General features: G+C 49.6%; 1 protein-coding gene and 1 long non-coding RNA gene across 5 annotated transcripts in view; one reads left to right on the top strand and one right to left on the bottom strand.

The window, feature by feature from the left end:
• Positions 1-16986, bottom strand: part of GATA4 (GATA binding protein 4) — a 30277-nt gene extending 13291 nt beyond the window's left edge. Inside the window, exons 1-2 of one of the 3 annotated variants that reach the window (XM_074895475.1) lie at positions 16210-16986; positions 7266-7268 (exon numbers count right to left, since the gene is read on the bottom strand). In XM_074895475.1, coding sequence (XP_074751576.1) covers positions 7266-7268; positions 16210-16735 — 529 coding nt within the window. In that variant the 5' untranslated portion in view covers positions 16736-16986. The remainder of the gene's footprint in view (positions 1-7265; positions 7269-16209) is intronic. The other 2 variants (XM_074895474.1, XM_074895477.1) reach the window with 2 other exon arrangements.
• On the top strand, positions 16452-21120 carry LOC141955879 (uncharacterized). 2 transcript variants are annotated; one of them, XR_012632791.1, is made up of 3 exons: positions 16452-16591; positions 18187-18343; positions 20388-21120. It is a non-coding gene; the product is annotated as an uncharacterized LOC141955879 (long non-coding RNA). The 2 variants fall into 2 exon arrangements; XR_012632790.1 differs by lacking the exon at positions 16452-16591 and adding an exon at positions 17243-17366.
• The last annotated feature ends 307 nt before the right edge of the window (positions 21121-21427 follow it).

The raw sequence follows: 21427 nt of genomic DNA, 5'->3' as shown, positions 1-21427 counted from the left end.
TCTGCAGAGTGCAACCTTGTTAAAACCATTCCTGAAGGCCCATCAGAGCACAGGGAGCACCTTGACCTCAAGAGATCGCCCCTGGAGGAGTAATATTCTCCCCTGCTTCAAAGTATGGTGGCAAAGAATGTGTCTTGGACACTACTGGATAATGACTCAGAGAAGATGACGTAGCCTTAGTGCACGCCCTTTGGTCAACAAAGGGCATCTGGGCCCCGGTGAAGAAGTGGAAGGTAGGGGACTGGGTTTCTTTCTAAAAGAGGTGCGATAATTTCACAGCATCACTAGACTCAGGGATGAAGTTGCTGAGGGGAGCTTTCTGAGCTGAGCTTCTGGCCACACAGCTGAGACATCCCAGCTGCTCTTGAAAACCTGAGAGTCCACAAAATCATGAGAAATATCACCTGAAGAGCCGCAGCCCATGCAATTTGTCATGGGTGGGTGTCCAAGACTTAGAAAACTCAAAATACCTGCTTGTTTCTGAAGATCTGGGTCATGATATCTGCCTGCCTTCTTCCCCCAGGGGCATAGCTGGGGGAAAGACCCCCTCCCCATGCCTGGGTGCTCATGAGAAGACAGCAATATCTCCAGGGTCCTTCCCAAGACAAGCCCGTTCCCAGGGCTCAGAGCCCACAGGAACTGTGATCCACGATCAGGCTGAGCTATATTGGGCATGGAGGTCACTGGGCTTCAAGTGCACTGATTGTTTCATTTGCCGTTGTTATTAATAATGGGGATTAAGGAGGCTCCCTAGGAAAAAGCAGCAAAGTGTTTTCTTGGCTTCTGTCTCAGGGCTGGAGCTCTAAATCCTGGCATTATGAGATCCCCTGACACTTATTCCTTGTACTTAGCAGCCGGGAAAGGAAACGTTTATTCAGGCAGCAAATTGCCCGAGCAGCTCCCGGAGGACCCTGAACAATGCGGGGGGAAGGAAAAGCTCCCCCAGTCGCACTCAGGGCAATAATTTCCGTTTCATGGCACAGGAGCCGCTGTCTGATAATGAAGATTTATGGGTCCGTCCGGTGACCTCTGTAATAGCCTTTCTGCTGAAAAGATTTACTCCCTCTCCCAAAGCCAGGTATGGCCAGCACTGGGACAGGGTTGTGGAGAGGATGACATTTGCTGGTTAGGCTGAGAAGGACACCAGACCATGGCTGGAGTAGCCTCATGTGTGCTGAATGGCTTCATCTTCCTCTTTGAAGTTGAAGCTCCCCTAGGTGCCTTTGCCTAGCCCTCATCTTGGATAATGTCAGTCTTGGGATCATTCAGTCCTTTTCATGGGTTGGGTCACTGCTGTTGACTAATGCTAATGGCCTTCTACTTAATTCTTCATAAGACCCTACCTTCAGTCCATGAAGTAGCTTCTCACTTGAGAGCAGATCATGAAATCACAGAATCACAGAATCATTCAGGTTGGAAAAGACAAATCTCGCTGAATGACCTGGCTGAAGGAGAGGTTGGATTGGGTCCTGTCCCTATCCTGGTCATCAACTCACTGTGTGAAATAAGATCTTTTTCCCCTCACACCTACTGTTTATGAGGATTGCAAGGTCCCCAGGGCAGGAAATGTCACTTGTGTGTTGCACAACAGCCTCCTAATCTTGGGTGAGGCCTTGAGCATGCTAATGTCAGAAATACTTTCCACAATGGGACATTCAGTCCCCAAGGAGCCAGGAGTAACTCCTAAGTGAGGCACTGGAGTCTGGTAGGGAAAAAGAATTCTTGGATATGGCGCTTCATGGCTCTTAGTCATTGGGAGTGGTCCTTCACATCCACCGCCAGGTCTACAGACATCAACTGGTCCAGACAATGCAGGGCTCAACAAGAAAGCAGATCTGAGCACCACCAGCCAGCCCACACCTATAGGCACTTTTTCCAGCATGGCTGGGACATGACATCATCTCTGAGCAAGGACATGGCCCACCCAAAGTCTGACTACTTTTGCATTCTCTACCAGGAGAATCAAATACTCTCTGCCAATCAAGTCAGCTGGGGCTCAGAGGGAGGTTGTCAGGGCTTGAGTCTGAAGAGTGATTTGAGCTGCCTTCCCCGGGTCTTTCCCCCATCTCTGCTAACCCCAGCTCTGCCAGCCTGACAGTATGTCCATTCCTGGGTCCAGACTTTCTGGGTTTACTTGGACTTTAACAACCCTAAATCTGTTAACCTTGGAGAGATCATCCTGCAAGCGTAAACCTGATGGATCAGGATCCTAAAGAATAATAACAGTAAAAGCACCTCCGATAGTGAGATTTTGAATCTTTTGGTTTGAAGCCAGCAACCAGTTTAAAAGTTTCTGTTCCCAAATCAGCCTCTAGGAGGGGACAAAGAGCCCTCCCTGCACTGGTTTGTGGTCAGACCTAGCTGCGTGAGAAGCAACAACGAGGTTATCTACCTTTTTCTGCCCTCCAGCCCCCTCCTGCCTTCACCCCCTCTGGCTGAAGAGGAATGGAAGGAGACTTCCATTAATATAGCACTGGAGTTTTGTTTACAGCTGGAGGGATAATTGATATCAACATTTCCCCCCGCAGAAGTGTCTTCTCAACCCAATGAAGCAACTGAGCAAAGGAGAAACTGTCCTTCAAACACAGCCAGGCACTTACAGGCTCTAAACAGACCCTGAGAGCAGTTTTCCCTGCAGACAACCAGTTTCCTAAAACAATTTGTTATGATAAGAGGTGAAAGCCACGATCTTATGTATACATGAATCCCAAATGGAGTCTCAGGGGCACTCGCAGCTGAGGCAAAGGACTCTGGCCCCTTGGACACATGGACACCCTGGGATCCCACCCAAGACACCCTCACCTTCCACTTCAAGGGACAGCCATGACAGCACGGCAGGGGGAAACAGGTTTTGCCATTCCCAGCTGCTAAGGATGCTCTGTCCCAAATCCCAAGATTGTTTCCATTAAAAAGTGACAGTGTGGAATTCCTTCCTACAGTTCAGACCTTTAGGTGTCCTTTTAATGGGCCTTTTGCTGCAGCTAGTGGAGCTGAAAGTCACATCTATTTCTTTTGAATGGATTGGGATGCTCCCATGAATTGAATGGCTCCAGAAGCTGAAGTTTCAAAGGGGAAAAACCCACCAAAAGGTTCCTGGTCAGATTACAGCAGTTAAAAGTGCTGGCTGGTCCAGTACCGTGACAGAGCAGGGCTGAACTGGAAAGGAAGACAAGCAAAAAGCAAGGAGAAAAAAAAAAAAAAAAAAAAAAGTAGAAGGGGCTGGGAGCAACTGTAAATAAAAGAGCCCAATTTTATGCATGAGACACATGTGTAGTCAAAAGAAAGCTGTCAGTAACCCTTTCCTTTTTTGATGGGGACATCATCAGCTTGACACACAGACTGAGATCAGAAATCCCATGTGCATTATCTTGCTCTTCAGCTAATAGAGTCGAGGGTGTTTCTGTAAAAACAGGTTCTCCCCATTGGCTTTTTTCCTCCTTCCTCTTCTCTGTCTGTTTCCCCTCTGACAGAATTTGCGGGAAATTCATCCAGGGCCCCACTATTTTAGAGAATAATGAGACCTAGACAGGGGGAGAGCAGGACAGTGCCTGTTTGAGTAGTGCCCACCACTGGGTTGGCAGCTGGTGGGAATGTGGCTCTGATCTGGATTCACAGAGAACATCACCTGTGTGATTGCTGATCTGCAGGAAATGGAAAAGGGGGTAAGTTCCTCACTGTTAACAAGAAACACAGTTTGAAACAAATTGCATCGTTGTGAAGCTTCACAAAAATGGCTCAGCGCGGTCCCAGAATGTTTGGGGGTTTATCTATATCTACAGGGCAGAAAATGGTTGGTTACTCAGTTGCCTGACTAGACCAAACAGTTTTCCCCCTGCAAACCTAAAGACCCTACTTATTGCTTAGGGAACATTCAACCTAAAATCTGGCTGAGCCACATGCTGCTTTCAAAAAGGCAAAGAAACCTGGTTTTTTCCGTGCTTTGTGAAACACCACAGTGAGACTGTTCCTGTGCAACCCTTCCCAGGCCAAATGTTTCACATCAAGGCAAAAGGAACATTGCGTCCCTCCCCTGCAAAGCTCCCTCCTCTGCCTGAGGCAAGCCAAGGTCTGTGGCACACACCATTGCCAACAGCCATTGCAACTCCTTTCCTTTAGGGATATGTTTTCCCCAGTTCGAAGGACAGTGGAGGTAGAAGGAGCCAAGGGACCAGCTGAGATCATGTTCAAGAGGAACACAATGGGAAAGTTGGTCAAATCCTGCGTCTGGATTTGAGTTCAGTCTTGGCTCTGCGATAGGATTCCCTTGAGCAAGGCTTTTCATCTCCTTGCAACCTGTTCTTCCCTCATGAGAAGGAGAAAAGGCTCTTCCCTGCCTCACTGGCGGGGGCAACAGGACAACTTTCAAGGGCCACAGTCATAGATGTGGAGACAAGCAGTGGATGGAAGAAGAGTGGGTGGGAACAGCCTGGATTCCTCTAAAGCAGATTCAAACAAACTGCCTGTTTTGGGAAGGGGCAGGAGATGGTCCTGGGGGACTGGCCAGCCTGGTTGCTTGGAAAAGCATTGACAGCTTTCCAGCACACCAGAACCACCAGGCCATCAAGCCCAGTGGTTGTACCAGAGCTGAGTGGAGGGACTGTCAAGCCACTCACTGAAGTACTACGTCCCACATCCAGAAGGTGCACGGTCTGCTGTGCAGAAGGCAGACACACAAACATCCCCAAGGATGTAGGGTGCTTTCGGTCATAGCACTTGCTGGCCACCTCTTTGATAGCAACCTGATGGCCAACAGCAACTTCTGCTGATTGTCAAGTTGTGTGTGAGTGAACTCCAAGGTCTGCTTTCTTTTGCTGGGATGCACGCCTGATCTCACCCTCCAAGGTGACCTCCCCTTTCTTACTCCTACTTACAGTTCTTACACTTGTAAATACCTGAGGCTCTTCTGATAAACAGGAGATTCCTCTGCTTATCAACTGTCCAAATATTTTTTAACAAATCTTAGATTACCATGGAGATCCCAGGGAATGGCCAGGATGGGGCCATCCACAGCCTGGGGTCTGCTTGTCAGAAGGCACCTGGGAATGGTCTTTCGCTCTTTTAACGAAGGAAAAACAGCTACAGCATTATCCTCCTTGAATTATGTCCCATCTCCAAATGGACATGCCCTACCAGGAGCTCTTCTTTGATGACCTCAGGGTAAGGGACAATGGGGAAAATAATGTAGAGTATCAGGAAAGCTTGGGATTTGCAATACCATGATCCCACCTGGGCAGCTGTTTCTGAGCTGGGCACAGGTAATGGATCACCTTCGATGTGCACAGCCGTGTCTGACGTACCCAGAAGGGACCACAAGCAGGTGTGCTGTGGAAGAACGCCAAGCTGCCGCTCCATGGCTGAGCCATGGGAACTGGCCTTATGGCTACAGGGTAACTGGTCAACCAGGGTCAGTTACTGGGTAACTGGTGAACCCTGCCACTGAGCCCAGCTAGCAAAGCCTGGCCATGTTCAGATGTGGTCACATCCAAGGACCTGCACCAGGAGATGCCTGGGTCAGGCTGAGATGGTCTGTGCTTGGACCATGCCGGGGCCATGCTAAAGACTGAAGAGCATGGTCTGTTGGGTTCCCCTGGCTGGCATCTGGCACTAGTTCATCATCAAGCATGACACAGCCTTCAGGTGCTCTTGGCCTGCTCGGGGTCCTACAGATCAGCTGATGAGCTGAAACTCCTTAAACCAAAGGAACCCAGTGGTTTGTGGTCATATGTTCTAGTGCAGCATCTGTCTGTCTGATGGTGACCATCTGTCTGTCTGTAGAGGTGACTACCAGCACCCAGGTGGACCAAAGCCAGGGCCAGCTCTGACCCAGGGAATTCGGTGATGTTTGGGGTCATTACAAGGACACCAGCTAGCCAGATGTATGCAGACAGCAGAGCCAAACTCTTCTCGATAGTGGAAGAAGGCGCAAGGGGATGCAGCACAAACCTCAGGCTGGGCATTAGGAAAAGCGTTTTCGTTAGGAGGTGGGGAATTTCCATCCCTGGGCTCTGCAGATAAAACCACAGCTGACCTCAGCCACTGCTAGTGGTTGTCCTGCTTCAGGCAGGAGGCTGGACTAGAGATCTTCCAACCTGCATTTCCACAATCCTGCAACTCCACAAGCCCAAAGTTTGTTGTTTTTTTTAACCCAGACTAGAGCAGATCAGAAGGAAGGACATTTATTCAAGTCAAATGGGCAAAATCCTGCTTGCAGGAATACAATTAACTGTATTGTTGTTATATGTCTGTGTATTATACACGTGTATGTATATATAAAAATGTATATATTTGTATATGTACACTTATACTGTGTCCTTAAGAATGCTGCTGTAGTGAGCTAGGAGTCATCTTGAATCAATTCTCTCTGGTTTTGTTATTAATTATTCTATGGCTATATAGAATTTTGTGTGTGTGTATAGGTATATGTATTTACATATACGTGCACAAATATAACACCTACACACCCATATATATTAAAAAACTCACTTTATATATATACACACACACACATATATATTCCACGTGTAGGAATATATGAAATATGTCGGGTATATACTGCTCCACATGTCTAAGCCTCAGCACTAACCAATACTGCTGATCATGTGCATATCCAAACCTCTGGCCCAGTTTTCTTTAGCACGCTGATTTAGACACAGGCTCTGACTCCAGTTCGGAGGTGTTACACTGATAAATCCCACTCAGAGGAGTTACACCAAAATAAGTTAGGCCAGATCCTGGCCTCCCCATGGGACCCCAGCCAGGGACAAACAAAAAGGTGTTTACTATGGTTCATCACGTTATAGGGGACAGCCAGTTTGTCTAACCCCTGACCCTTCTCTTTTCCTCTTTTATTAGTTATTCTGAATGTTAAGTCAACTCAGCCCCCGAGCGGGGCAGGAGGATGGAGCGATTCTCCCAGCTGCCAATAAAGCATCTGCAAAGGTCAGTTCGCACAGAAACTGCAGCCCAGGCCAATAAAACGGCAGGTACTGAACTTATCAGGGCAACATATAACTTGCAGTTTTTCTAACTCAATTGATTGGACTTTTTATCTAAAATAACAGGCATTATAAGATAGGCGAAAGTCAAGATAAGGAAGAAAATTGAGTAGGTCTCGAATCAAGATCAGCTTGGGGACAGGTTCAAACTCCCACACCTGCCCTGGAGGAATCAATGAAAGTTTCTTGGCGTCGTCCACTCGTTTTGAAACGCTGCTGAAGTTGAGTGAACTTTGAGACCGTGGCGTTTATTCTGTGATTATAATTAACCTGCTCACCCGTTGTTATTGATTTCGCGTCAAGGGAGGTGACAGGGTCTGACTGGGATGTTGGTTTAGGAATAGAAATGGTTGGGGAGGGCAGGCAGTGGGCTGGGCAGGTAGCCCTGCCGGAGTGAGACCCTTTTCTGTCGGGGGGTGAAGGGAGGGTGGTGCGAGAGGGATTTCACCCTTCTGCTTGTGGTCCTGCTTGTGCTGGGAACTGGAAAAACCCTCGAGGCCAGATCTTTACATCCAGAGGGTCAGGGCAAATCACAAGCATCGATAATCCGCCCCGTGGAAAGCAACGAAGGACCGAACGTGGGAAGCCCCTGGAGAAAAGCCTCGGGCTTGCCCAGGATCAAGGGCATCCTCCCAGCCCAGGGGAGTGTGAGGAGACATCCCCCCAAGCCAGCTGCCCCTCTCATGCTCCACATCACCAAGGCATGTCCCAACTCAGAGTCCTTCCCAGAAGCCAGTCCCCTGAGCAGCCAGGCCCTGGGGCCAGCACTCCCTTCCCAAAATAATCTCAGACATCTGGGGCCAAACATGTCGTTCGGAGGAGTCCTGATGTCTGGGACTCACTGCCTCGCTGATCTTCTACAGCTCCAGCACTGCAAGCCCTGAGTATTAAATAATGATGGCTACCTGGCTTGCAAACCCAAGACCCTGGCTTGGAAACTCCTGGGAGTTTAAATAAATATTAGGTTATTTTTTTGTCTCTTCTAGAGTTTCAGCACATAAGAATCAGGGTTTCCCAGCTTTTCTCTTGTCCAGAAAAGCTGCTCCTTCCCTGCCTGCAAAACCAGAGCCTGACGCATGATAACATGACTCCGGAAGCTGGAGCTTGAAGGAAAACCGAGGCGCATGGAGGCACAACGGCGGGCAACAGCCAGAGGGACGCAGCTGAGAAGCAGACAAGAGGGAGATGTCTCCCAGACTGTTTGGAGATGTTTGCAGAGTCCAAGGAGACTGCCCACTCCCCCAGCCCTCAAGGCCAGAGCACAACCTGGAACTTGCTTAAATATTATAGACACAGCCAGAGAGCACTGTGCAAGCAGGAGCTGTGAAAAAACAAAAAACCCAAAAAAAAACCCAAACAGGCAAGAATTGGGAAAATCATGCTCTGAGGGTGCAGTGTGGTCTCCTTCTCCCCCCACCCCCGGCTCTGTTTCTGTCTCCAACCCCTTCTGCTGGGCTCAGGTTTTAACCTTTAAGGAGACCCTGATAGCAGCAGGCCCCCCGCCCTACCCCGGCCCCCCGTAAATCCACCGTGCTGCGGCTGGAAGCATCGACCGGAGGAAAATGGCTGAGTTTTGAGAAGAAGAGCAAGAGCAGGCAGCAGTGTCCCACCACGGGACCTCTCCTGAAATGCTCCCTTGGCAGACACCGACTTAATTCCCAGGGATTAGGAGGAAACATTTCCAGGCAGTAATTTTGTTATCCCATATTCAGAAGCGTCCAGTACCAGTCCCTGCTGGAGACGGGAGATCAGCGCCGCTGCATCCTTCATCCAGCTGCCCTCACCCCACCTCTGCTGGAAAACTTATTTTTCCTTGACTTTCCATGAATTATTTTGTTCCCCTTTCACAAATAAAACGAGTTTCCGAGTGCCTTCCCAAGGCTGGCGTGAGCTGTTCGAGCCCAGCTGGCTCCGATAAGGGGCTCACAAGCTTTACGTGTTACTAAAAATATTTTTTTTTTTTTAAAAAAAGCACAAATCCTTTCATGCTGCAAAATATAAACTAAGTGACCACTTTCCAGAAAGAAAACAGAAAGGTCCTGTTGGCTTTGGGGGCTTCACCTCCACAAGAAAACCTGTGGGTCTCCAAATAATTTGCACAGGGCTGTGTTTCTTCCCTGTGGAAGCTTCTTTCATGGCCCTGATTATGTGTCGGCCCCAGGCAAACCTCCCTTTGCTTTAAAACAGGGGTGGTTTTTGTTTTGTTTTGTTTTTTCACACTGTACTGGCTATGTTTACTGGGGGGCCTGATCCTGCAAGCCTTGACTGAGCGAAACAGCAGGATTGGTCTTAGAAAGACAGAGAAAACAGCAGAAAAGAGATGGGAAGGACCCAGCTTTGCTCCCCCACACGCAAAGGGTGCATCCCACGTTTAGGTGTCCACCTAATCAAGCAAAAAAACCCTCTGTGCCAGAAAATAATTGAGAAAAAAATAATTACCGGGCACTTCTTGGAAAAAAAAATTAAAAATATTTTCACTTCCAGTTGACACTGCCCCAAACTTGGCTTTAAAACCCAGACCTTGCCAAAACCTGAAAGCTGAAACATTTCAGCACTGATGGCGGGGTCAGATCTACGTCCAGCTTCAAAAAATCTCTGCCCAGATCTTCTTTCCTATCAGACCCAGCGCTTGCCTGCCTGCGCTTTTTTAGGGATGAGAAAATCCATCTCCGGTTTATAATATTGAAAAAGAAATCAGCACTGAATGCCCTGAGTGTTTAAAAAGGTGCAATAGCGGGGGGAATGCTGCAAATCCAAGCATACCCTGAAGCAAGTCGCCTTCTGGAAAAACTGCAAGGGGGGAAAAAAAAAAGTATTTCTGCCGTATGAGACCTTACAACGGCATCGCTTGGCACGGCAGAAACACGGGGAGGTTTTTTGAAAGAGCCTTTACTTGTACCAGCCGCTGCGAAGCCAATGATGATCAAATTATTTTCAAGCGCTGTCACGCACGTGTAAGCACCCGTGTATAAAGACCTCACTGCTCAGGCATGGCAGATAATTGGGTTTAATTTGTCATTACAGATGTATTTACAGCTTAGACCGGTTGCTGTGACCAATGATGTGGGGAAGACTTGTAAAGGCCAAAGAGATTTTAATGTTTTGCTGTAATGCTGGATGTTATTGTAGCCAGCTGCAAGGTTTTTGCCCCACAAAGGGGACATACAAGGTATTTTTCTTCCTTCCCAAAATATAAAACCCCTCAGTCCAACCTTGTAATGAATTTTGCTTTGATAATTTGGCTTAATTTGGGAGGTAAGACCACATTCTCGCATATTTCCCTGGTTATTTAAGCAGCATTTCACACCGGCACACCAAAGGCGTATTTACACCCTCCTGCCAGACAGCAGCGCGAGTTCAGGATCCATCTACAAGGTGAATATTTGGCACTTCCATTCTCCCTTTTTACAGTCTTTCAGACACGATTACACACACACACTCCCAAAAGCAAGCTGGACCCACAACAACTCAACCTTGCCATTAGGACTGAGGGGTTTTGGCAGCGTAATTGAGTTATCTGGGGATCGCACGTTGCTGTAAGACGGGGCTGGCGGGGCCATCCCAGCAAAAAAATCTGCATTTCTGCCTCTGCCCTCCCAGCGTGAGCAAAACCAGCGGCTTTAAGCCCATGGTCTGAGCTCTCGACACAGATCTCCGCCTGGTTTCGCAGGCAGCGGTGAGCCCCAAATGGGAGGCAGACGCTGCGTTAATTTTTTTTTTATAATAGGGTTACAAAAACCTCGAAGGACACGAGATGTTCAGCTGCGTGCCCCTACCTTCCTTTGCCTTACACCCCCAGGAGCATCGCCGAGCAGGGGGAGATCACCGAATATCCCATTTCTGCTCCTACTTTTCAATAAGGAGGTTGTAGGGAGGGAAGGACACGCCAGGCCGGTGTGTGAATTTAGGAAAAAAACCTCTGAAAGATAATATATAGTATTTGCACCTCTTTTTCCTATCCATGCAAAGCTCTGCGGCTCTTGAGGAGCAAAAATTTCAGCTCAGAGCCCTGTGCCGATGAGAAACGAGGTCTCTGAATGTTTCGGGACTACACTATCCATTTTTTAAAATTATATTTTCCTTAAAATTGCATTTTTCCACCCGTATTTTAACAGCCCCTGCACGCATCCACCCCCAGCAGCAACAGGCTGCCGACCTTCAGGCACAAAAACTTGCTCATCCCGCTGCCTTGGTGCTTTTTCACCCATTTTGGGATTTTATTTGCTGGTTGGTGTTTTGCTGGTGTTTTTTTTTCAGTGCAACCTTAATTTTTCAGAGTGAGATGGTTTGTCCATTCAAAATACCCAGTTGCGTTTGGAATAACCAGTTTTGGGGACCCTCTCTTTGCCTGCCGAGCCAAGATTTTTCCATCCTCAGAAGATCACAGAGGCAGCAGGATCGGGCCCAATTTCATTTGGGAAACACCGCCTGATAAACGCTCATCTTTTTTCCAAGGATTTTGCCTCTTTCCCTCAAAACTGGTGGAAATAAATAGGGAGAGATCAAAATATAGGCTGTCTCTTAAAAAAAAAATATTGCTGCTATTGTTACAGGGATAAAGACATGTACATGAGTGCACGTGTGGAGGAGAAAAATAACTAATTGTGACTTTATAATAAAGTCTTAGATTCAATTCCACTGTCCACTGCCTTAAGTTTTAGTGCTTTAAAAAATTTTATGCGCATGTATAATGTATTATATAATACACCATGGCTGTTCTATACAACATATGCGTTTGTATTCAGTAATAGAGGGCAATTTTCAGTTAAGGAATTGTATTATTAATAAGGGTGATATAGTGCCCATCATGGTGATATTATTATTATTATTATTGCATTATTTACAATTTAAAATACCCTGCTTGGAGATTGGGGGGGGTGGGGTGTGTAATAATCAGTTGTGTATTTGAGTTTGATCTCGCTCAAAGATTAGAAACCCTAATTCTGTGGGTTTCATCTCAAATCCCAGACTGACTGGTGACAATTAAATTAGGCGGGAGAGCAGAAGGTGACTTGAAACCTGCAGGGGGGAACAAAGCCCTGGGCCAACCTTCCCCGCCAGCCGAGCCGAGGTGAGAAATGCAACCGCTTGCAAAACGGAGGAAGTAGGGTCCTGTGCAAAATACAGACACGTCCTACGACCCCATCCCTCTGTCCTACGACCCCATCCCTCTGTCCTACGACGCCATCCCTCCATCCTACGGCCCTGTCCCTCCATCCTACGGCCCCATCCCTCCATCCTACGGCCCCGTCCCTCCATCCTACGGCCCCATCCCTCCATCCTACGGCCCCGTCCCTCCATCCTACGGCCCCATCCCTCCATCCTACGGCCCCGTCCCTCCATCCTACGGCCCTGTCCCTCCATCCTACGGCCCCATCCCTCCATCCTACGGCCCCATCCCTCCATCCTATGGCCCTGTCCCTCCATCCTACGGCCCCGTCCCTCCATCCTACGGCCCCATCCCTGCAAGGGCAGGGACAGCAGAGATGTTGGGCTCCCCCCATCGCCCACTGCCCCATGGGGAGCAGCCACCTCATCCTTAGGTGTGTGGGGAAGGTCAGGAGCTGCTTGTAGGGCAGAGGATTGTAACAAATGCCGATGAGTCACTGGAAATGCCGGCCTGGGGACGCTACAGGGCAAATCTCTTAGCATCCCTATGGGAAAGCTTAAGATCTGGTTCACAATCTCTCCCCCACTAGCAGTGGAGAAGACATTTTCCAACCAAGCGTCTGCTTCAGGCTTTGATCTTCCCAGATGCTGCCGCTCTGTTCAAACCGTGCCTGTTCGGGGAACCCTGACTTCGATTTAGTCAAAAAAAAAAAAAAAAGCAAAGCACCCATCAGAAATGCCCACAGCCCCTCTCCCTGATTTTCTCCCAACCACATCAACCTCCTCAGTGACACAGCGAAAGAAAACACCCACTGCTTTTTTGCAAAAAGGAAAAATTACAGCGGGTGGGGGTGGCAAACCAGGATCTAGCCCTTCATCCCCAGCCTGGAGACAGCAGCAGCGGGCTGGGTGTGCTCGGGCTCCTGGGACGCCCTTGGTCCCCGCTCCTCTCTGCCTGGGGAAGGGGGAAGGGGCAAGCTGCTAATTTTAGGACAGTTTTCAAGAGGTTTTTGGCTCTGGCAGGGAAGTGTCCTGAAAGGGGACTTTGCAGCGAGTCCTTTTCATGCCTCATTAAGTCGGGAATTCACTGTAACGCCATCCCAGGGAATGCCTGGAGCAAGTTCATGGCCTCGGCCCTGCTGGGTCTGATCCTGCCCTTCAGGGGAATGAATTAATTTGCCAAACTTTGTCTGAAAAGCCCAAATTCGGCATTTTGAACTCAGACCAGGGAAAGTTTTTCAAATAGGCCCATGTGATTTACGTACCCATCCTTCCCACTTTGTACCACAGGGCTGCGTTGGCATGTTTTAAGCCAGGCCAAAATTCCTCTTCTTAGAAGAAATTAGTAGAAATAAAGATCTTATTGCTTTTTCCATTTTCTGTCACCTTTGTATACAGTTTCACTAAACTTCTTTCCCCAGTGCATTGCTTTACAGCGGGGAAAAATGCCATGCCGAATTGCACAGACTGCATGTCTGTGCCTGCATATCCAACTACACCTGAATAGACTTGATCTTCATTATTAAAAAATGATAATAATTAATATTCTAATGATCTCAGGCATGCTCTGCAATTAACTCTATCCAAAGGTGACGGTTCTCCAGGAACATAAATCACTGGAGGGAAATGAGAGCGCTGCAAACATCACTTGATTTAATACAGCCTTGTGGAGGATTTTACTTCCACCCTGGGATTCCTCATTGTGCAGGGAATAAAAATATCTTTAGTCTTAAGGAAAGGCAAAGGAAGGAGTTTGGGCTTCGCCGTGACAGGGACTGCTTGGACGCTGAGCCAAGCTCAGATGCGTTATTAAAGCGGGTCTGTGATGGGTGCAATCCACGATGGTGTTTCCCTCCCACTAAATCTTTCAGTACCTTCAGTTTTTTAGCCCATCAGAACTTTTCACCCTTTCTCATCGAAAAAAAACCACCTTGAAATGACCATCTAACCTTGACATGCTTCACACAACCCCCTCGATACCCACAGCTTGGGCAAAGCATCGCCCTGGTGTCGAGAGGGACCCGGCTGGGAGCAGCCCGACAGCGGCCACGTTCCCACTCGGGAGAAGAGGGAAAAGGGCAGGTCTGGACCTTAATCTACTTACCGGGGGAGCTGCCTTCTGAAAAATCCATTTTATTCCTGGATTTAATATTCCTGGATTTCAGTTTCAGGTGGTTTCTTGTTTCTTTTTTTTTTTTTTTTTTTTTTAGCCAAAACCAACCACTTTTTATATAAAACCCAAGTGCTTTTTTCACACTCAAGGCAGAGACATAATTAAACCCACACTAAAATCAATCCCATGGTTTCTCCTGCAGTGCCCTCGGCAATGCCCTCGGCGATATTGTGAATCCCTCACCCGAATCAGGACCTGGTGATGGAAAAGGGTCCCATCTCCTTCCTCCTTCCTTAGCTACCACTAATGTTTTCTGGACTGGCTCAATGCATCCCATCTTCCCGGTGTTATTTAAAAGCCCGGATAAAAACCACTTTTTGCCACCAAAAGGCAGGCTGCGAGACCTGCAATGCAAACGGCTACTCAAGGCAGGGCTTGAAACCCCCAAATCACTACACTCAATCTCTGGCACCTCAAAAGCTGCCGGGTATTTCTGCAACTGCAATTCATCATTTGCATTATTTTGGTTTTAAGCTATTTTTATTACTAAGAGGCCTTTTGAGACTACAGCAAAAAGGTGATTTTTTTTTTTTTTCCCCCCCCAAGGAAGAGATGGCATGGTAGTCAAATACAAATGTGCATATGTCCTTGTTGTTAATACTCAATTATTTTTTGATTATCCACATCATCCTGCTTTTTTCCTATTCTTCCTATCTTCTCATGGCTTCCCAAAAACATTGCCTGGTTGGCCAAAACCATCCTTAAAGATGATCTGTTCCCCATTTTAAGCAATTTCATAATGCCCGAAGAAAAGCAAAACGCATTGGCAAGGCCAAGCCTGCACTGACGCCCAACTTCCCTTTCTTTAACATCTTAAAATCATGTTAAAGATAAAGCAAATTTTGCTAGACATGATGGAAAAATTGCCCTCCGAAATTCAGGTTAAAGAACGCAATCTTAAAATGTATCTGCAGACAAATTTGAGTCATTTTCTTTGTTAACCCTGACCCCGAAGCCAACAGAAATACCTTCATGGAGAGAAGGCGGGGAGGAAAACAGGAGTTATGAAACCACGATGCAAAGATGTACCCCGCATTTCTCTCTACCTTTCTCCCTCTTCTGACATACAAAATATAAAAGCAATATTTTAAGCCATTTAGTCCTATTTCTGGTTGTAGGACCCAGGGGCGTTTAATGAAATGAAAGGCTCGGGGATCGGGATCAGCACAAGAGATAAGGGGTAAAATTTTGGGGGGCAAGGAGACACCGCAATACGGGGTTGGTTTGTTCAGCTGTGCCTGTGAGTCCCCCCAAAAGTCCGATGAGAAATGTGGATGCATTTTTTTTTCTCTTTCTTCAACATCTCTCCCCCCTCAGCACCAAATTTCCCCTCGCTTTCCCTTTTTCTAGCCTAACCAACCCTTCTAAAAATTAAAAAAACCTCATAACATAAAATAGCCCAAAGTGAAGGTCTGGGATTCACAGGCCAAACATTGATTTCCTCATTTTCCAAATAAATTGTCCCCATTTTACACCTAAAGCAAGCCGGGGAAGGGGCTGCCTGCACACCCACGGAGCATCGTGTCCTGCACACCGTGCTCACCCCCGTCGCAGCCCCTAAATCCCCTCGGAGCTATTTGTGGAGCCAGCGAACCCTTTCCCAAGAGCTCGACACATCATTTCTTACTGCTTCAGGCCTATCCTAAATTACGCTTAGTTTTTAGCAACTGTGGTCCGTGAGGATATTTTAAAATGGTGGGTTTGCAGACAAAGTGTATGCGCAAGGCGGGAGGGGGGGGGGGCGGACAACCCCAGCACCGTGGGGACCCCCATGTTTCGCAGCGGCTCTGGCAGCAGCGTCCCAAATACGCTGAATTTCTCCGTCCTGCCCTTCGCGCCTCCTCGCCCTACTCGAATAGGGGTGAGGGCACAAAAATTTGGGGGTGTGCGGTGAAACCCTCCCTCCCCTATCCCAGCGGTGGCTGCGCTCACCTATGTTGGCGTGTCGGGCGGCCGCGGGCGTCCCTCGGCTCTGCAGGTTGTGCAGCATGGGGCTGTCGAAGGGCGAGGAAGTCCAGGTCGTGGCCATTTCGGGGCTCATATAAGCCGGGTAGGGGCTGGAATAGGAGCTGCCAAACCCCCTGCTGTACTGCTCCCTCCCGTTAGCAGAAAGGTTCAAGGAGCTGCCGTAAGCCGCCGCGGCTTCCCGGGAAGAGGTGGCAGGGATGGGGGTGCTGGTGGAGAAGGAGAACCGAGGTGACACGGAAGGGTGAGAAGATCCGGGGTTGTAAGCGGCGCTTTCGGCTCCGGGTTGAGTCCAGATGGAGTGGCTGGAGACGGGGCTGCCTTGCTGGGAAGAGCCGCTGCTCTGGAGGTACGGCAGGCTGGGGAGCATGGAGGTGACCCTCGTGGTGGGCACATAGACGGGGGACGCTGCGGCCGCGCTGTGCATGAAGCCACCTGCCCCCTCGTACGCCGGAGGGCCTGGGTTAGCTGCCATGGCTAAACTCTGGTACATCTCGTGACGGGCCTCCCCAAACCCCAGCCGGGTCCCCGGCCACAATCCAGAGCGACGGGGAGCGGGTGAAAAACCCCAGGCTCCACTTTCCCCTACGGTGAGCGGTGGCCGGAGCGGTCTCGCGTGGGTGCAGCCTTCCAGCCAAAACCAAACCACCACCAGAGATGCAATTTTTCTCCACCACCCCCCTCCCCACCCTTCCCCACCACCCACCTTCCCCCACCTTCAGCAGGTCCGGCCACCGCTTCGACACCCCAAGGAAGAAGTCCAGGTCCCTCCGGAGGAGAGATTTAGCTCCCGCCTGGATTTAGCTTCTCCCACCGGGCTCCATCCATCACCTCCCGCCCCCCCCCCCCCCCCCCCCCCCCCCCTCCACGATGGGGCTGGGCTGCTTAAAACCCTCGGTCAGTCTCCTCCCCGCCTTTCTTCTTCCCCCCCCCCCCCCCGCCCCGTCCAACAACACCTCCGGGGGAGGCAGGGGGAGATGCGGCCGGGGATGCAGGAGATAAGGAGGTTAGAGCAGTCCCGGGGGGGGGGGGGGAGATGAAAAGAGGGGGGTACACAGCCTGGAAGGTGAGAGACAGAGATGCTTTCTCCTAGGGCCTGGAGCAAAAAAACCTTTGTCCCGCAGGTACGATCGGTGCTTTAAGTTGTTAATGGCCCCCGAGGCCGGCGTTTGATGTGGGGCTGGCAGCCGGGGGGGGTGGGGGGGGTGGGAAGGTGGGGAGAATTAAATTAGGCAGGCGGTGGGGAAAGAAGAGGAGGAGGAGGAAGGCTGGCTCGATCCTCCCAACCCGCGCCCACCCCACACGTGTCCGCACCACGTAAAGGCCACGCGTGGAGGGGGGGGTGCTTAAAAGGGGAGGGGGGGGGCATTAACCGCTGCACCCCCCATTAATGCTGTAGGCCCACTTGCCAGTGATGGCATGTGGGGAGCAGACCCCTACCAGCACCCACAAAACGCCCCCTCCCGGGTGTTTTTAATACACACACCCCCCCCTCCCCGCTTTTCCATCGTGGGGAGCTGGGAGCACACTGGGGTGACCCACTGGGGACTGGGGGTGCCGTGGGTCCGGGTGGGGAGGCATTTCCCAGAGCTGTAGGGCTGGGTGGGTGCGATGGGTGCTTTGGTTTCTGGTTTGGGCTCATTTGAGTTGGGGGGGAAGTTGGGGCGGGGGGGGGTGGTTTTTTTTCACGTGGTGCAGGCCGCGGGATGCCTTGCATGTGGCTTGGAATGCCGACACCCCAAAAACCACTTCTGGAGGGCGGTCAGGGTGAAATCCCCTTCCCAAGGAGGATCTGGGAAGGAGATGGAATTACCCGAGACTCCGTTTTCTCTGCAGATTGTGCAGGGATCCTAGAAAACCATCTCACACCCGGAAAAGGGCTGGATTGGGGGGGCGGGGGGGGGGGAATTATGGTCAGAGAAATAACTCTTGGGACTGATTTAGATTTAACTAGCAGATTCCCCAGGCTGAACCTCTCCGCTGGGCTGAATTTAGCAGCAGCAGAGATAACCAGGAGATAAGGGCTGATACCGGGAGGACAGCGGGAGACCGGCAGGCGAACGAGGAAAGGGGGAGAAGCTGGAGGCAGCGTTGGGAAGGGGTAAGGATGGAAGCGAGACGGGAAGAAGGGGGTTTAGGGGAGCTTTGCTTCCCCCCGAAACCCAAGGGATGGAGGAGAGGTTGGTTCGTGTGCGTGTAACCGGCCTAGGATGGAATGTTTCCACAGGACTCTCCAAAGAGGAGCCGGAATCGCAGGAGGGGAGAAAGAAGTGAATTCCCCTCCTGCCTGTAGTAATAGTAATGATGACAATAAAAAAAAAAAATGAACCAAAAAAAGCAAAATCAATTTTGAAGCTTAAGGAGACAATAGGAGGAAGCTTTCAGGGGAGACCTGTGGGAAGGGACTCTCTGGGGTCCCAGCGTGACAGCGAGAAAGAGGAGCGAGGGGACAGAGAAGCGCTACCCACCTTCGGTGCTGGGGGGGCAAGGGGTGGAGGGGGGGCAAGGCCGTGGGGCAGGACACCCCCTCGCTTCGGGGAAGGCAGAGGGCTATGAGATGCCTGGCTCCTGCCTGCTCCTGATTCGGGGGGTGTTAGGGGCAGTGGGGTTCTGTCTCTCCCCCCACCTTGGCTCCCCAGTGTGTCCAGACTCCCCAGTCCCACTCGCTGACTGGTTTACCCACGTCACGTGTAAATGGGCGGTGATGGTAGGAAAGGAGGAGGAGGGGGGGGGGGGGTAAGCAGAGGGGGTGGCTGGTATCTGTTGCACCATCAGCCGGGCGCCAGGTTTCATTGCTGTGAAAAAAAAAAAAAAAAGGAATAAAATAATAAAATCAAACCACCAGCCCGGGCATGGCCACACGGCCGGCCCCTGTGCTGCAGGCAAAGTCCAGCCGGGCAGCCTTGCTCCGCACCTCCCCACGCACCCGGAGGACACCCATGCCCAGCTCACAGAAATAATAAAGGATATTTCCGGGGGGGGCAGAACACGACACCCCCCGAGCCCTTTGGAGGCACCCCCCGTCCTTAGGGATATTGCCCAGGTGGGATTTCTCCAAGCTCCTGCCCCCCAATCCTTCATGCTCCAAGCAGAGTGGTCACAGCCTCCCCTCCACCCCAACCTGTTTGGGGGTGTCCCCCCCCCACACCAAACTGGACACCCATCTCTTTTTCCCCCCCCCGCCACCTCCCCGTGTGCTGCAGAGGCCGCCGGGTCTCAAGGTTAATGGTGCAGCCCAGAGCCGGCTGCACCCCGCTGCAATGTGGGGTCCCACCGGGCACTGAGCCCACGGGGGGGCTCAGACACCCCCCCTTCCCCCGCCGACCCCTCTCCCAGGGGCTCATTTCTCCCTGAGGTGGCTCCAACCCCAGTGGGGGGGGGGGGGGGGGGTTCCCCCGCCCTGCTCCCCGGGAATAACGCTCACATCCTTAATATTTCCCACAGCCCCTTGGAAATATTTCCCCTTGGAAATTTTTTTTTGGGGGGAGGGGGGTGGGGTGTGACTGGCAGCGGCTTTTGGGGCTCGGAAAGACAAAAAAAAAAAAATCTCCCACGAAATGAAAAAACTCTGTATGAAATAGGTGGAGGGAGCGGGGATTAAAAAAAAGAATAAATAAAAAAAAAAATAAAAAAAAGAGGGGGGTCCAGCCCAGAGGGGATGCGTGTGTGCACCGGCAGAGGGTAAAAATGCGGCTAAAGCGAAATCCGGACAAATACACCAATATAGGCACGAAGGGCGTTATAGGCGCCTGTAGAAATAATATTACAGGCGGATAAATACGGCACGGAGAAATATCGGAAAGGTGCTGCTGTGTGTGTTGCAGATATTTATAATTTAAGGAGGAAATAGTTGTGTAATCATAAATCTGTAATTATATACATACTGATGCAAACGTCGCATACAGATGGGACTTCATGCGTGTTAGACACCGGAACGTATGTGACATATAAAAATGTATATTCTCCCCTTCATAATATAAAGTATAATTTATACCACGCTGTGTGCATGTGTGTGTATATATATATATATATATATATGCTTAGGAACACAGGGCTATCGGCATGCAGAGAAAAAAGGGAGAATTAAATATGTCGATATATATATATATTTTATTTATATATTTATTTTTCTTCTCCCAAAGCAGCTGCGTATCCAGATGTGCTGGGTTCTGGACACACATCTCCCTCTCCACGCCTTGCAAAATCCCTGGAGATTTTCTCTACGGAAAGGCGGGTTTTGCTGAAGTTTCGTTGAATTCCCACTGAATATCAGCGCCTTCCTTAAAAAAAAAAAAAAAAAAAAAAAAAGGCAAAAATCCAAATTAAAACTGATTTAAACCGCCCAAGCAGCTCTACGAGGAGCAGAGACGATTTCAAGGACCTGCCTTGGCTTTGCCTCTTCCAGGAAAAACAGCACAAAAAGAAATTCCGCGGTTGGTTTTGCGTGTGCGTGGCCGAATCCAGCCTCTTTCAGCGGGAAAATATCGGTCCTTAGTGCTGAGCAGTGAGGGGGGGGGGGGTGCGCACCCCGAAAAATCAATGCTGTGAGGAGCTGAACCGAGCCGAGCCTGGTATAAACGAACAGCCGGGAGGGAGAGGATGGATTTCAGACCCTTTTTATCCCGAAAAAAAAAAAAAAAAAAAAAAAAAAAAAAGCAGAGGATGGGACACAGCAGAACGCAGCGACAAGAAAATAAATCCCGGCTCTTGCACTCGGAGGAGCGCTTTTTTTTTTTTTTTTTCCCTGCCTTCGCCCGCAAAGCGAAGCGGTTAACGAAATCTGGCTGAAAATAACCCTGAGGAATACACCTCGGCTTTTCCACTCTCCTTTCCAGCCCCTTCTTCCCCTCTCAGGGAGGAAATAAATCCATACGACGACTTTTTGATATTTTTTTTTTTTTTTTTTTCCCGCATCGAAGTTAATTCCGCAGCGGTTTTAGAGTTAAATCTCGGGGTGTTGATAGATGCACCCGCGAGTGGCAGTGAACAAATAAATTAAAACAAAACAAATAAATAATAATTAAAAAAAACACATTAGAAATTGGGGCTGAGGGTAAAGAGAGAAGGGGAAAAGTTGATTTAAAATTTTCTCCGCGGGACTGCGCTGAAAATTGAATTTTATTTTTTTTTAAATCACCGAAAAAACGGTTTAAAAATGAAAAAAAAAAAAAAAAAAAGAAAAAAA

This window comes from Athene noctua, chromosome 1 (genome assembly GCF_965140245.1).
Source record: "Athene noctua chromosome 1, bAthNoc1.hap1.1, whole genome shotgun sequence".
Lineage (NCBI taxonomy): Eukaryota > Metazoa > Chordata > Aves > Strigiformes > Strigidae > Athene > Athene noctua.
Note: the sequence above shows the minus strand (reverse complement) of the source record. Positions and strands in the feature narration are given on the sequence as shown.